This window comes from Cynocephalus volans, chromosome 17, assembly GCF_027409185.1.
Source record: "Cynocephalus volans isolate mCynVol1 chromosome 17, mCynVol1.pri, whole genome shotgun sequence".
Taxonomy (NCBI): Eukaryota; Metazoa; Chordata; class Mammalia; order Dermoptera; family Cynocephalidae; genus Cynocephalus; species Cynocephalus volans.
In genome coordinates this window covers 3,420,029-3,434,239 of record NC_084476.1, presented here as the reverse complement: position 1 = coordinate 3,434,239, position 14,211 = coordinate 3,420,029, and the positions used below count along the sequence as shown (strand labels likewise).

The 14,211-nt window shown below is 57.0% G+C and overlaps 1 protein-coding gene across 2 annotated transcripts in view; it reads left to right on the top strand.

The window, feature by feature from the left end:
* The window catches only part of COL5A1 (collagen type V alpha 1 chain), a 170,783-nt gene that overhangs the window by 86,230 nt on the left and 70,342 nt on the right, over window positions 1-14,211 (top strand). For both annotated transcript variants that reach the window (XM_063082334.1, XM_063082333.1), the window contains exons 12-18: window positions 3,875-3,949; window positions 5,774-5,866; window positions 7,573-7,629; window positions 8,838-8,891; window positions 9,239-9,292; window positions 11,713-11,766; window positions 13,105-13,158. In XM_063082334.1, the coding sequence (XP_062938404.1) occupies window positions 3,875-3,949; window positions 5,774-5,866; window positions 7,573-7,629; window positions 8,838-8,891; window positions 9,239-9,292; window positions 11,713-11,766; window positions 13,105-13,158 (441 nt within the window). The remainder of the gene's footprint in view (window positions 1-3,874; window positions 3,950-5,773; window positions 5,867-7,572; window positions 7,630-8,837; window positions 8,892-9,238; window positions 9,293-11,712; window positions 11,767-13,104; window positions 13,159-14,211) is intronic.

Sequence of the window (14,211 nt, the reverse complement as noted above, 5' to 3'; positions counted from 1 at the left end):
AGAAATCATGGTTGGGGTCCAGGGTACACGTGTGCTGTGAGACCCGACCGCATGGCCTGCTGTGCCGTTTATTATTGTTAGTGAGTAAAGATGACCAGGGAAGCCACAGGCGAGCTCCTCCGTCTCACGCTGGCCCATCGGGGCCCGGGTCTCACCAAGAGCCGTTGTCTTTGGCGGTGAGCGTGTAAAGAGCCCCTTCCCGTGGGTTTTCTGGTGGCTGGCTCTTGCTGCGGGGTGCAGTCTTGCACATCAGCCTTCTGGTGTGTTCTGGCCTCGGGCTGGGGACCTCTTAGATGGAGCCTTTAAGGTGTCTCGCCCTTGGAAGGGGCTCCATAAATGCCCGCTGAATGAATGAATGGTGGATTAGTTTCTTTAGTTTCTTAGGGCTGCTGTAACAAATCACCGCAAACTCGGTGGCCTAAAACAACAGAAATTTATTCTCTCTCAGTTCCAGAGGCCACAGGTCCGAGGTCAAGGTGCTGGCAGGGCCTTGCTCCCACTGGGGGCTCCCGGGCAGAGTCCTTCCTCGTCTGGTCCAGCTGCGGGGGCTGGTGACCGTCCGTGGCTTCCTTGGTTGTGGCCGCATCACCCCAGTCTCTGCCTCTGACTGCACACGGCCTTCTCCCCTGTGTCTTTGTGACGCTTTCCCCTTCTCTTCTAGGGACACTTGTCCTTGGATTTAGGGCCCACCCTAATCTAGGATGATCCCATCTCAAGATCCTTAATTTACATCTGCAAAGACCCTTTCCCAAGTAAGGTCACATTCACAGGTTCCAGGACGTGGACATAACTTTTACAGGGGCACCGTTCTGCCTACAGCACATGTTGTGCCCACGTTCTGTGGCAGGTGACATAGAGCAGGGACTCACCACAGTGTGCTCTGCAGGCTGCTCCCGAGCTGTAACTGCACGGGCGTGGGCCTAAAAGCAAAAACCATGCATGAGTTAAGGGTCTAGAGAGATTAGCACCACACTGCTCTCCTCTCTGGGTCTTTCAAGCACAAAAGCAAAACTGCCTCAGCGCAAAGACTCCTCTGGTCTTTGGGGCTCCCCTCAAACCTGCCAGCATTGTTAGGAGAAAAGGTTCAGGCTTCTCGGCTTTCCGCTTTGACCCAGACCCCAGCTTGGAGGAGGCCCTGCGCCTCTAGTCGGAAGCTGAGCAGAGGGCACATGGGTTCAGTTTTGGGTACTGAATCTGCACCTGCCACTCTGTTTGGGGTCTGAGCGCTCTGTCATGTCATCTGTGTACTAGAGACTCCAGGACATCCTGAGGAAACCCCCCTCCGCCATTGGGTACCAGTGGCTTCTGAATTTGGAAGTGGGTGCCTGATTTCCTCACCTGGTGTAGGTGTGGCATAGAGAGCCCTTGTGTGCTGGTGCTTTCAGAACAGTTTTGTTTGCCCACGTCAGGGCGTTGATTTGGGGCCAGCTGATCAAGCCATACAGCACACACTTCGGCCTAGAGCGAAGGCCAGGAGGTATTTCCTTTTCTGCCTTCAGCCAGGTGGCTGGAGCCAAGTAGTGTCCTTACGACCTCTGCACCAGCTTGCTGCAGTGTCTCCTGCGTCTGGCGCCAGCCATGTGGCAGAATGTGAGCCACGTCCTTAGCCATGCTCAGTGTCGTGAAAAGCAGAAGAGTGGCTTTGAGATGTAGCCCTGTCTTCCAGCTCAGGGGACAGTCTTTATGTTGGAGACCATGGCTTGGCAAAGGTTTGCTGATATTGGAGACGGCAGCTTGGCAAAGGTTTGCTGATGCTTTTTTCAAGTGATGGCAAATGCAGGCTTATGTGAGTGGCTATGCAGACTTGTCTCAAATTTTAACATTTTGGTAGGATTTGTGGGGGTGGGGACATTCTTTCCTTTCCCTTCCAAGCTGTCTCTTTCCTCCAGGGCTTTGAGTTATCCTTGCTCATCTCCTTGCACAATCTTAGGAATCATTCCGGTTGTAGACGAGAGGAACATTCTATAGGGAGAGTGAGATTGCTCTCCCAGCCGCTGAGGCTGAATCTTCACCGCCACGGAAAGAAGGAGCAGATGTCAGAACCTGAGATGAGGGTCTTTGCAAATGGGCAATGGTGGGCGGCCCTCCGTGTACTTCCTGCTCCCAGTGCTATGCACCCTGCGAACAGGAGCGTGCCCATGTGCACACGCACGCACGCACGCATACTCCATGCAGAGGGCACTTCATCCCTGAGAGACACTGAGCCCAAGTTTAAAATTGGGGGTTTTGGTTTGGGGTCAAGATTGTGATGCAGAAAGCTCAGCTGTGAGCTGCTGTCACTACCGGGTGTCTAAGACGAAACCCGGGCAGCAGAACATCTTCTGGATCTTTCTTCTTTAAGCAAGATTTTTGTCTTCTGAGAATTTTTTCCAAAGTGGCAAGTGAGGATAGTTTGGCAGTATCTATTAGCAGTTTTTAAAAGAGTGTAAATCCTTTGACCCAGCAGTTCTGCTTTTAGGGACCTGCCTAACAGGAATACTCAGCAGTGTTTTTCATAAAGGAAACTGGGACTGATCCAAATGTGCATTAGGAGAGGACAGGTCAAATAAACGCCCAGTCTGTCGTAGGGACAATCCCACCGAAAAGAGGGAAAACCACTTCCGAGCCACACACCCTCATGGAGCAACAGGTGTGTCGGAGTGTGTGTTTAGCACGTGTGTTTAGCGTGTGTGTTTCCAGCTCTTTCTCTTTGCGCACTCAGGACTTTAGCGCTGGTTACTTCTGCAGAAGGAAAGAGGCTTCCTTTTCACTCTCTATGAATCTGTGCCGACCAGCATTTCACAAGAACACGGATCACTTCTGTAATAAAATATAACTGCTAAAGATAAGGCAGGCAAGGTTTGGTTCTGGCCCAGACGATTCCAGAACACTCAGACTCTTGGCCTTCCTGGCGGGAGTGGGAATCAGTCCCGTGTCCTCGCCGGGAGCGTCGTGCTCGGTGGCATGAACACACACTGGAGCATAGCTGTCCCCGGTACAGAAGGCTGGAGCCATCGTGGAGGTGGCAGTGTGGTCGGCTGGTGTTGGTGTTCATCGGGAAGAAGGGAGTTGAACTTCCCTCCGTGGGCAAAACAGACCTCGCCCGCCCCAAGCCAGCTGGGAGTCTGCCCGCGTTAGTGAAAAAGCTGAGCGATGAAACGTTGTTTTGAGAATAAACCATCCTAACAGCTTTGCACTCGTGTGGTCCTGGAACTGGCCGGCGTCGCCCTAGAGAACCCAGTCCCAGGCTGTGTCTGTCTGGGTCCTGCGTTAGAGGCCGCGTTGGCTGGGTGTGTGGAGAACGCTGTTTGCGTGTAAGTGGGTTCTCAGATTTGCTTAAGTTGAGTGTGTGTTCTTGGGAATGGTCCTCCATTGACAACATCCTATTGCATCTGTCCAAACAAGTGGACACTGTGTCCTGTTCTGCATCCAAGTGACCGCAGGCTGGACTGAGGACGAATGAGCACCTCAGTGACGGTGCCCGCAGAACCGGGCCTTTGAGCCTCCACTTCTCTCTGTTGGTGTGGACCTGGCAGGAGCGTCCTGGGGTGCTGAGGCCGCGACGCTGCACCCTGCCCTCCTCCGGGCTGGCTGTCTCTGCCTCTGTCTGCCTGGCTGCAGTCTCCTGCCTTTCCTCTCTCTGAATTCCTCAAGATCCAGCTTAGACCTCTCTCTGTCCTCCTGCCTCTTGCCCTAGCCTTTCATGACCCTCTCCCATAGCCGTACCCCTCCTTGCTAGGCTGGGGTTTCTGGAACCTTCCCTGCTGTGGGGTCTTGCATCATTCTGAGCTTGTCCAGCATGTTTCCCCTTGGGCATGTCTTCCCACACCCTCCTTCTTGCTGCAGCCCAGCCCCTTCCCTGATCGCCCTCTGACCCAGCTCTCTCTGTCCACAGGGTCCCCCTGGACGCCCAGGCCTTCCTGGGGCTGACGGCCTGCCCGGCCCTCCGGGGACCATGCTCATGCTGCCTGTGAGTATGCTTATCTATGGGGATGGGTGGCTGGGCAGGTGGGCTCAGGGCTCCAATGACAGGGGCTCTCCTCCAAGCGGAATGGTCTCCTCAGCCACAGACTAACCCGACCCGAGCCAGCTCTTTCCCAGGGAGTTGCCTGCGTCCTGGGAGATGGTGCAAGCCAGAATGCAGGGGAGGTCAGCAGGGTGGTGAGATACCATCCTGAGGTCGGCCTCCCCATCGGGCTCACCCATCGGTGGGGGAAGAGAAGCCAGGAACACCACCTCCCAGGGTGGCCCTGATTAGGAAGCACCTTAGTGTGGGTGGTGTTTCTCCACTCCCTGCGATGCGGGCTGGAGCCCCAGCTCCCCAAAGAACCAGCCGGCGCTTGTTGGCAGGGGACAGCCTTGGAAGCTACCTCCGGGGTGTGTGTTGTCCTTTGTAGCCATAGGGGTCTTATTCCCGACCTTCTGGGTTTGTGGTCCTTTTTACCACTGATGTCACAATGAAGCCCAGGCCCTTGTTTTTTGTGTGAACCACTTTTGTCTGTGACAAGTGGAGGAGCCCCTCTGATCTCTCATCCAGATGGGGACGCTGCAGAGGCTCAGACAGCGGCTCCCGGGGCCCAGTGGTTCCCCCAGCAGTGGGTGCTCGCGGCTGCGGCTCTGGGGGCTCTGTGGTGGGACTACGGGGGACTATCAAGGGAAGGGGTTCATGACCCCCTTGGCTCCTGTTTAACCCCTGGAGAGCCAGCACGGGGACCCCAGAGAGGCGCCCTTAAGGAGGCAGAGGCTCTTCTGCAGGCCATGGGAGCAGGCAAGGCACGGCCTGGCATGGTCTGGGTGTGGTCCAGGCATGGCCCGGGTTGCCCACCTTGCTCATAACCACCCTCCCTGCCCTCAGCCGAGCACATTGTGCCCTCATGATGGAGAAGGAGGGGACATTCACACAGATCCGCCTGCGAGGGCAGATGCTCAGGAATGTGGCGCTGGGTTCTCGGGCTTTTCTCCTGGGCCCTGGGTAGAGACCCCATCTCCATCTTAGCCCCAAGGTGTATTTTACAGGCAGGGTGGGCTCGAGCTCTCTGCAGACAGCTGCCCTGCTCATGACAGATGTTCCCAGACGTATGCTCAGCTCCCCCTGGGGTCCCACTGATGAGGCAGAGTGGACCAGGGGTTGAGGTGTCCCCTTCTCCCTGGACGTTGGTGAGGGTTGGCTGATCCAGAGGGGGCAGAGTCCCTCTTTCTGAATGATACCCTGCAGGCATCGGCCTCCATTATCCTCCACCTGCCCTCTTTTAACCTGACCTTCCCACGACCTTATGGTCTGCAGAGGAGAGGGGCCCGTCCCCTTCAGAGGGACCCCAGGCCCAGGAGGGTGAGGACCGTCTGTGCAGTGCTGGTCTTGCACGTTTGTCTCCTGGCCAAAGTGTGCTTTCTGTGGCCTGGTGCTGCAGGCCCACCTGACGCCAGGAGCTGGGTGCTGGTGGGTCCTCAGCGTGGGACCAGGACGTCTTTCTAGGCCTCCCCACACAGCCCTTTTCACTTGGCCCTTGGCTTTTCTTTGCAATAACTGGAGGCTGTGGGGTCTCAGGGTGAGGCTTCCTAGACACAGGGAGGGTCTCCAGGTGTCCCCAGGGCTGAACTTATAGGTGGGGCGGAGCAGCTCCGTGTGGGCAGAGCAGAGCAGTGTGTGCAGGGCGGGTTTGGAGTGAGAAGATGCCAGACTATACCCTCCGAGGGTCTGCTGTCTCCTAAGAGGCCTGTGGGCCCCTCCTTGGCCTGGATGCAGTATGGGCACCACTTCTGTACACTGGGGTGACCCCCATCTTACACCTGGCAGTTTCGGTTCGGAGGCGGTGGTGATGCAGGCTCCAAAGGCCCGATGGTCTCTGCCCAGGAGTCCCAAGCCCAGGCCATCCTCCAGCAGGCCAGGGTGAGTAGTGCCTGGGCCCTAGGGGGGGGCTGATGGGGGCAGAGCCCAGCCCAAGGGTTGAAATGACTGAGCGACTTGGCTCCACGCCCAGCTGGGAGGAGAGACACCTCTGCCCTCCGGGGAGTTGGGAGCCGCAGGGGTGGCCAGTCCTCAGTGTCTACTGAGGCCCCCATGAGCACAGAGAACATTGGGGAGGTTTCTCAGGGGGTCCTTGTCTATTCGGAGGGCCCAGGTTCTAACTCTGTGAGGGCCTCTGAGCCCCCGTGGTACTTCTGACCCGATGGGCCCCCTTCCCTCCGCTCGCTGACTTTGACGCTCATCCCCGCTGGGATCCAGGAATGGGGAAAGGAGCCTCAGGGGGCTGCCTTGGCCCCCAGGCTGGGCCAGGTGGAACAGGCAGCTCTGGGAGACAGCCGCAGGGCCCAGCGTCCCTCACTCTCAGCTAGGGGTCCCAAGGAGTGGGGTCCGCAGAGCAGCGTCTGCCTCCTATTTTGGATTAGCCGGTCTGAGCCACGGCTGCAGACTGCCGGGGACCGTGATACGAGCGCTCGCCACTCCACGGGCAGGCGTGGGTGGGCCTTCGCGGTGTACACAAGGAAGCTGCCACGTGCGGTGCACACAAGGAAGCTGCCACGTAATTCCTCGTTTGCCCTGTATTTATGCGGCTCCCAGTGCCGCCCCCAGTGGATGTTAATGACAGAGCGTGGATAATTACAGGACGGCTTGAGGACTGAGCTGTTGCTATGGAGCAAATTGCCCGAATGATGCAGCACAGCGCGTAACAAACCCATGACCTGTGACTAGATTCACTGACTCGGGCCTGCCTGCTGGCCTTTTAGATCCGTGTATTTTAATTGAAGCCAAGTGGGTCATGGGCTTATAGGAAGATTTTCTAATGCTAAAAACCTTCCAAGATGACCATGCCATCATGCTGGGGAAACAGAGTCAGGAATGGGAGCAGAAGTGGCTCTGAGAAAGCAGGTTGAACCTGCTCCGCACGTGGGGCCTTGAACCTGCTCCGCATGTGGGGCCTTGAACCTGCTCTGCACGTGGGGCCTTGATCCTGCTCTGCACGTGGGGCCTTGAACCTGCTCCGCACGTGGGGCCTTGAACCTGCTCCGCACGTGGGGCCTTGAACCTGCTCCGCACGTGGGGCCTTGAACCTACTCCGCATGTGGGGCCTTGATCCTGCTCTGCACGTGGGGCCTTGAACCTGCTCTGCACCTGGGGCCAGGAGTGACAAAGGGCCCAGGGCCGTGTGTGTTCTCCACTTTCCCCAGATACCTCCCCAGTGGCTGGGGTGCTTGAAGTGCCTTCCATGGGAAGTAAAGTATTTTGTGAGTCAATGTGAGCTCACCTACACCCCACCCACAGAGGGCTGGAGGGCTGAGAGCCGGGTCCTCTCCGTGGGGGTTGGAGTTGCGGGGTGGCTGGAGGGCCCGTCCGCAAAGGAGGAGGTGAGCACTGGCCCTGGGACCCAGCTTCCACCCCCGCCTCTTTTGTTTCACTCGCAGTTGTTGCAGACCCTGGAGGAGCAAAGTCAGTGGGTTCCTGGGGCCCCTCTGACCCTCTGCTCTGTGGGCTCCAGTCCTTCCCCTGTTCAGCTGGTTCCTTCTCTCCTGACCACGTCTCTCGGGTCAGGAGCCTGCAAACCAGGTCACGGCCACCCTTGGCCATTTCCTAGCATGTCTTGTTTTCCTTTGCAGTTGGCGTTGAGGGGACCAGCTGGCCCAATGGGTCTTACTGGGAGACCCGGCCCCATGGTAAGTGGTGGCAGGTCTGAAGCCAGGCGCTGCCTCAGGGCTGGCCCACGGTCCTTGTCCATGGCAGAGGGGGTGGGTGGCCTCTGGCCTAGCGTGGCTTTTCCCAGAGGGGTGCCCAGTGTGGACACACAGCACCTTGGTGCTGCTGCAACCCCTCAAAGCGGGGGCTGAGCGATTCCCTGGAGGTTGTTTGGGCGAGTCCAGCTGGAGAGCTGATGTCAGCAACTCCTGGGAAGCAGCCCCCACCTCCATCCTGCGTGGGGAGGATCCTGGAGTGGCATGGGGGAGGGGTGGGGAGGCCCCCCTCAGCCCTGCAAAGAACACGCTTTCTGCTCTTGTCACCGCCCCTTAGTATAGGGAACACCTCAGCAGCTGAGCCTGCCAGGCAGGGGGCTGGGAATGTCCATGAGGCAGGAGCCCCCAACTCGCACGGCCTGGGACTTGGCCTTGTGAGCAAGTGTCCAAGCTCCTGTCTTTTGGGGGCCTCCATCGTTCTCTACAGTCCTGTTCCAGAGTCAGAGATGACTCCAGCCTTGCCCAGCTCAACCCAAGGAGCCCAGCTTAGCCCTCGCCTGGGGTCCCGGCTGCACACAATGAGTGTGGCATGTGTCCAGGGACACGCAGGACCCACAAGGTGCCGGGCACAGGGGCTGGAGCTGGGGTCTCCAGAGAGCGTGCGTTGAGGAGATGGGGGATTTAAGTGCCGTGGGCCCTCTGGTGGGCTTTGCTGTATGACGGTGGGTCTGGGTTCAGTCCTCTCCACATGGGCTGGCTCGGGGCTGGCCTCCTGCCTCTGGGGGTTCTTTCCTTGAAGGCTTTCTGGACACAGACAGGTGTCCCCAGGGCTTCCTGCACAGGGATATGCACACATTGCCCTAAGCCATGGGTCAAGTTCATCTTGGGGAGAGAAATGTCTCCAGGAACTTCATGTCTTTTGCGAGTTCCTCCATCCAGAATTTCATTCAAAACTAGGGAGAGATTCAAACAACTGCAGTTTCCTGCCTCTGCAAAGTTATTGCTCTTCCCTTGGGTCTGTTCATGGTGGGCCAGCCGGGTGCTACGTGGAATCCTGTGTGCTGGCCGTGAGAAGCAGCCCTGCCCTGGGGCGGATCCACATGTGCTTTTCACACTGCCTCTGCCCCCCAATAGCCTTATCTGTTCCCGGCCCCCCATCTGAGCACACACTAATGCAGAACTTGTCTCCCTAGGGTCCCCCTGGGAGCGGAGGTCTGAAGGGCGAGCCAGGTGACATGGGGCCTCAGGTACGTGGGCGCCTCCCCTTTGCTCTTCAGAGGGTGTCCCCTGTTTGTTGGTGGTGGCCCCTAGAATAGCATACCCAAATTATTCATTTCTTCAAGGACATTAGTGGGACTTATTGTCAGTATATGCAACACTAAAAGTGGAACAGAAATAACCCAGACTCTGCAGCAGGAGCAAGCGGGCTGTGCTCTCTGTCCCTGGCCCTCACAAGGGGAAGCACATCTGTGCCCCATCCCTGAGATGCCCACGTGCTGGCAGCTGGGACTGGGGGTACGGACGACCATGGGGACTCGGCTCCTCCAAAAAAGACCTACACGCCACTGACCCTCCATCCTCTGATTCCTGGCAGGGACCCCGAGGTGTGCAGGGCCCACCTGGTCCGGCAGGGAAGCCTGGAAGACGGGTGAGTGTCTGGTGCTTGTGGCTCAGTCTTAGTGACTTGAGCTCTGTCACCGATGGGCCCAAATCTGCAGTGCAGGGGCTGCCCCCGCCTTCCCAACGCCTTGCGGTGCTGAAGTCAGGCTGCTCACTGCATCTGAAGGGCACGTCCTCCTCCCAGCCTGTGAGCCAGCTGCTGAGGAGGGCGCTCTGTGTCCTGGGGCAGGGACAGCTCACCATCCTGCCTCTGTCCTGAGCACCTTTACTTAGTTGAGTCACTTTTAATTAAGACCATTTCCCGGGCCCTCTGGCAGCAGGTGTTGAGGAGACAAAATCGTCAGTGGGCCTTACATCTTTGGGGTGGCCTCATTTCATTTGGGGAAAGTGGCCAGGCACCTGCTCAGGCTCCTGCACCTTGCTTGTGTTCCTGGCCACCTGGATTTTCTGTTTGGAATGTCGTTTGTCTACACGTGACCATGGCTGCTGCAAGAGGGCGTGCGTTTATAAACGCCATCCAGGCAAGCCCGGGACTCCTGATTAACCCGCATCATGCTTGCCAAAGAGACCTTTTCAACCAGTGGATGTTTCCAGCGAATGAGAGGAAGTATTTGTTGTTGTGTTTGCTTAGGAGTGAGCCTCTTCCGGGCGTGCATCTGCTTAAGCTGCCGTTTCACCTGCCACTGTAGTTTCCAGACACACCGAGCATGAATAAGTAATTCCTAGTGGCCGTGGGTCCTCCTGTTTCAGGGAGTGAATTGTAGTTAGTGAGCGAAGATGCCCAAAAAACATGTGGTCATGCTCATCCTCGTGTCACATTGTCCTCGAAGATCTGTGGAGGAGACCCAGGCCCAGGGCAGAGTGGCCTTGATGGTTCCCAAAAGGTCCCCAACTCTGGAATTCTGTGATCCTTGGTAGACAATCAGGTTACTTATCTTGGATCCAATTCTGGAAAGAGTTTTATTTCATTAAAGGTTTTCACATATATCTCTGAACACTTATTGTCAAGTTTCACTAGAAATATTTTCCCAGTTAGGGCAAGGTAGAAACTTGGAAAGAGACAGGGTAGCTGACGTGGTTTGTAATGTGACTAGTCGCGGAGTGCACTTGTGCCAGGGCCTTGAATGAGCGTGCATTTTAAGGGATCGAGTGTGCCCCAGAGACCAGCTGCAGGGGAGCACTGGTGGCAGGGGTGGGGGTGGGGGTGTGCACGCAGGTGGCAGCTCCTGAGGCTCTGATGGCCTCTTCAGGGCATTGCTGGGCAACCTGCGAGGGGCGAGTCCTGGTGGGCTGCAGAAGTGTCTGGACAGTTTGCAGGGCAGCATCATGCTCTGATATCCTGAGAACGTTTCTGACACATTTCCCTTGACTTCTATAAATGTTTGGAAATCTTAGGGGAGGCTCCCGATCAGCCCCTCCACTTTGGGGCAGGGCGGGGACATTTTGCCCTGGAGCTGTGTTGCTCAGGCCTTTTCTGAGATGACCTTTCACCCCTAGTGGCTCCGGCCTCCTCTGCCCTGGGGGAGCAAAGTCCGTCTCCTCGTGGTCTCTTGGACCCCTCTCCTCTTTCCTCTCTGCTGTCCTTCGCTGACTGTGCTGTACTTTGAGACAAAAGCCGCCTCTGTCCAGATGGTCTCTCTGCTTGGTGGTGAGTTGGCGGGCGACGGCTTCATTGGAGGAGGTGCACGTGGAAAATGGAAAGGAGGCAGCTTTTTAGCCGGGCCAGCCCTTTATCCTCGGCTGGCTGGTGTCCCTTGTTAGCGAGTGGACGTTTGGCTGCATTTAATAAAGGCTGGTGAGTCCCTGTCCCTTTGCAGGGCCCTTCTATGGTGATCATGGGCCTTCATAGTGGACCCTGGAAGGTCCAGGCCCTGCCCTTCAGCCCCATGGTTAATCAGGTGGGCACAGTGGGCTTGACCTTGACTGTTCCTTTGCTGAGAGTGTCCAGCAGGGACACAGTGAACTGCTTGGAGCACAGACCCTGCTTCCAGAGAGCTGTGTGGCCTCAGACACTTCCCCCTCTGGGCCTCAGTTTCTCCCTTAGTCAGATGGACTAACCAGGTGCCTTCTTTCCCTCCCTTGTGAGTCTCGGGTCTTTAACTTGACATCCGAGTCATGAAGAGGAACCGTGTGTTGATGCCAGCGCGCTCTCTCACCCGAGTTGAATACCAGCAGCCCGCAGGTGGACAGGGCTCCCTGGAAGATTCCTGCCCTGGCACAGACTCATCTGCACGTTGCACCATTTTCTTCATACCCAGGGGTTGGGTGTTCTCAGTGCTCTGGTGTCAGGCATGCAGAGGCACCAGGACTCCCTATTGAGGTCCTCTGACCAGCCGACCACCTGGGGAGTGGCCCGTGGCAGGTGTGGCCTCTGTGGAACTCTACACACTCCAGGTCTCGGCGACCCACCTGCTCTTGTGTGCTGACAGTCTGCCTCTTCTGTTCCAGGGTCGGGCTGGGAGTGATGGAGCACGAGGAATGCCCGGACAGACTGGCCCCAAGGTAGGCGCCACTCACACCCTCCTGGTGCCCAGTTCTCTGGTCACATCACTCCTGTTGTCATGGCAATGCGGCCACCATGTTGGTCAGATGACGGATGTGATAGGTAACAAGTGTTTGGACCAGTCACTCTGGCATGTCGACAGGAAGGCAGGGCCTAGTGGGTGGGCTCAGGACCGAGTATGGCAGTTGGGGTTGGCTTCTCAAGGGGGATGTTTGCTCTTTCAGGTGGGTGGTGCACAGGGGTGGGGGTGGCATCCCAGCTAGGAACCTATTTGTGAATGTGCTGGTGTCTAAGTCACACGTGTGGGGCAGATGGGGGCAGAAGCTTTCTTGTCCAGGCTTGGCACGTCTGTGCTCCTGGGGCTGCTGGGGCGTGTGGGTGAATGCAGGAGGGCACGTCTGTGTGTGGACGAGACCTGCTGCAGGTGTGCACCCACCGGTGCCTGTGGGAGCCCCGCACCCTCCCCACTGCTGGGGTTCAGTGAGTCCGCCCTTCTGCCCTGCCTGTGGTCTGAAGCTTCTCCCCCATTCTTGGCTCACCCTCCTTCTCAGCTCCTGGCAGGGTTTGTCCAAGGCCATGGGAGGTGCCAGGGAGGCACTGACTTTCTCCAACGAGGAGCCCTCAGGGTGACAGCAGCCGTTACATGGAAGGGGTGGAGACTGGGTCACCAGGGGCCTCCAGGGATGCTAACTGGTGTGGGTGAACGCTGAAGTGTTTCCCGTGAGCCCTGAGCTAATGAGACACTCTGGCCTCCGGTGAGCTGGGCTGATGAAAGGAGAATACAGTCTTACTGAATCTGTCTCAACAGATTCTGGTTTTCTTTCAACAACAAAATCACTGAAAACCTGAAATATCCTACCCTTGACATCACCTGGCTGGTCTGCAGCACGCATGGGGCAGGGCACTGTTCCTGGGCCCGGGAGGTGCAGAAGGCAGGCGGGCCAGGATGCCGGGAAGCCGGGATGCTGTGGGCCGGCCGGTGTCGGCGGTGCGAGCCTGCTGCGTGCCGGCAGCCCCCGGCCAGAGGATGTAGCGTTGAGCAGGGCGGGGAGACCGAGGGCACATGCCCTGCATCTGAGGACCTGAGGCCCATGGTCTGTGACCCAGGAACAAAGCTGCTTCCCCTCACAGTCTTTGTTGGTGTTTGTGGGAGAAGAGGCTGGGATTATAGACTCGAGGCTGTGGACTGTGGTGAGGGGGCTGGCCGGTGGCCACCAAGGTTCCTGGAGTCCAGGGTACATAGATGCTGCATGAAGTGTGCCCCAAGGAAGGGTGGTCATCGCTGCATCCACGTGTGTGGGGTGGTGTCTGAAGCAGCCTTTCTGTCCTGCTTGCAGGGTGACCGCGGTTTCGATGGCCTGGCTGGGCTGCCGGGTGAGAAGGGCCACAGAGTAAGTATGTCCTTTGTAAGAGGCTGGAAGGATTTTGTGCAGCAGAGGTATTCCTCGGGCGGTCCTTCCAGATACCCTTAGAGTTCTTATGTGGGATGAGTCCCCTTGATTCCAAAGTAGTCACTAAGCAAGCCTCATGGGATCAGTGCCTGGACAAGAACCCCAAGACACTGTCTTTGTTGATGAAAAGTCAGCCCAGAGAAATTGGATTTCTTATCTGCAGCTTATAAGGAATGAGCCACACGGGCCCACTCACTGAAGGGGCGTAAAGGGGGCAGGAATGAGTTCTTTTAGAAATCCACTTTCTGTTTAATGAGGCCTTTCACGTCTTCAGAAATCCAAACAGCTACCATTTTGGGAGCTGCCTAGAATACTTTGCACTATTAAAGTAGTGGTTCCAGGAGGTTGGGGACAATTTCCAGTGGCTGTTCCTGATAAGAAGGGATGGGGGTAAGGACACCTGGCCACCTGCCCTGGTTTCCTCATGCTGTTCAGGGTGAACTCGGTGGGATGGCTTTTTGTAGCTTGTCGGATATTTTATCCTCTGCCTGTTTGCATTGAATTGGAGGATGCCTCTTTTACATTTTAGCAATTCAGACACGCATGTGCATGTGTATACGTGCACACACACACATGCTTGTTGAATTTGTTGGTAAGAATCATCTGTTGAACTCCATGATGCACTGAGGGTGGTGGTTGCAGTTTATGCAAAGCTGCTGTGTCTGTGTTCTCCAACAACCGCACGAAAACTGGAACACACAGGTCTAAAGGCAGTCCCTGGTTTAGAAACAGCCTGTTTGAGTGACTGAAAAGCACGTTTTGAGCACTGACTGCATGCAAGGCCTGAAGCTGCAGGAGGCACCAGCTGGACCAGCCCCGACTCACGGAGCTCACACTCCCGGGCGGGAGCTCTTCCTGTGGCGAGTGCAGGCTGCAGACGTGCACCTGCCTCATGCAGAGAACTCAGGCTGAGGGTAGCTTGGACTCCACTCAGTGTCCTGGGGGTGCCTGCATGTCTGTGGCCCCCACCCAGCCCCGCCGGGTGGTTCATCT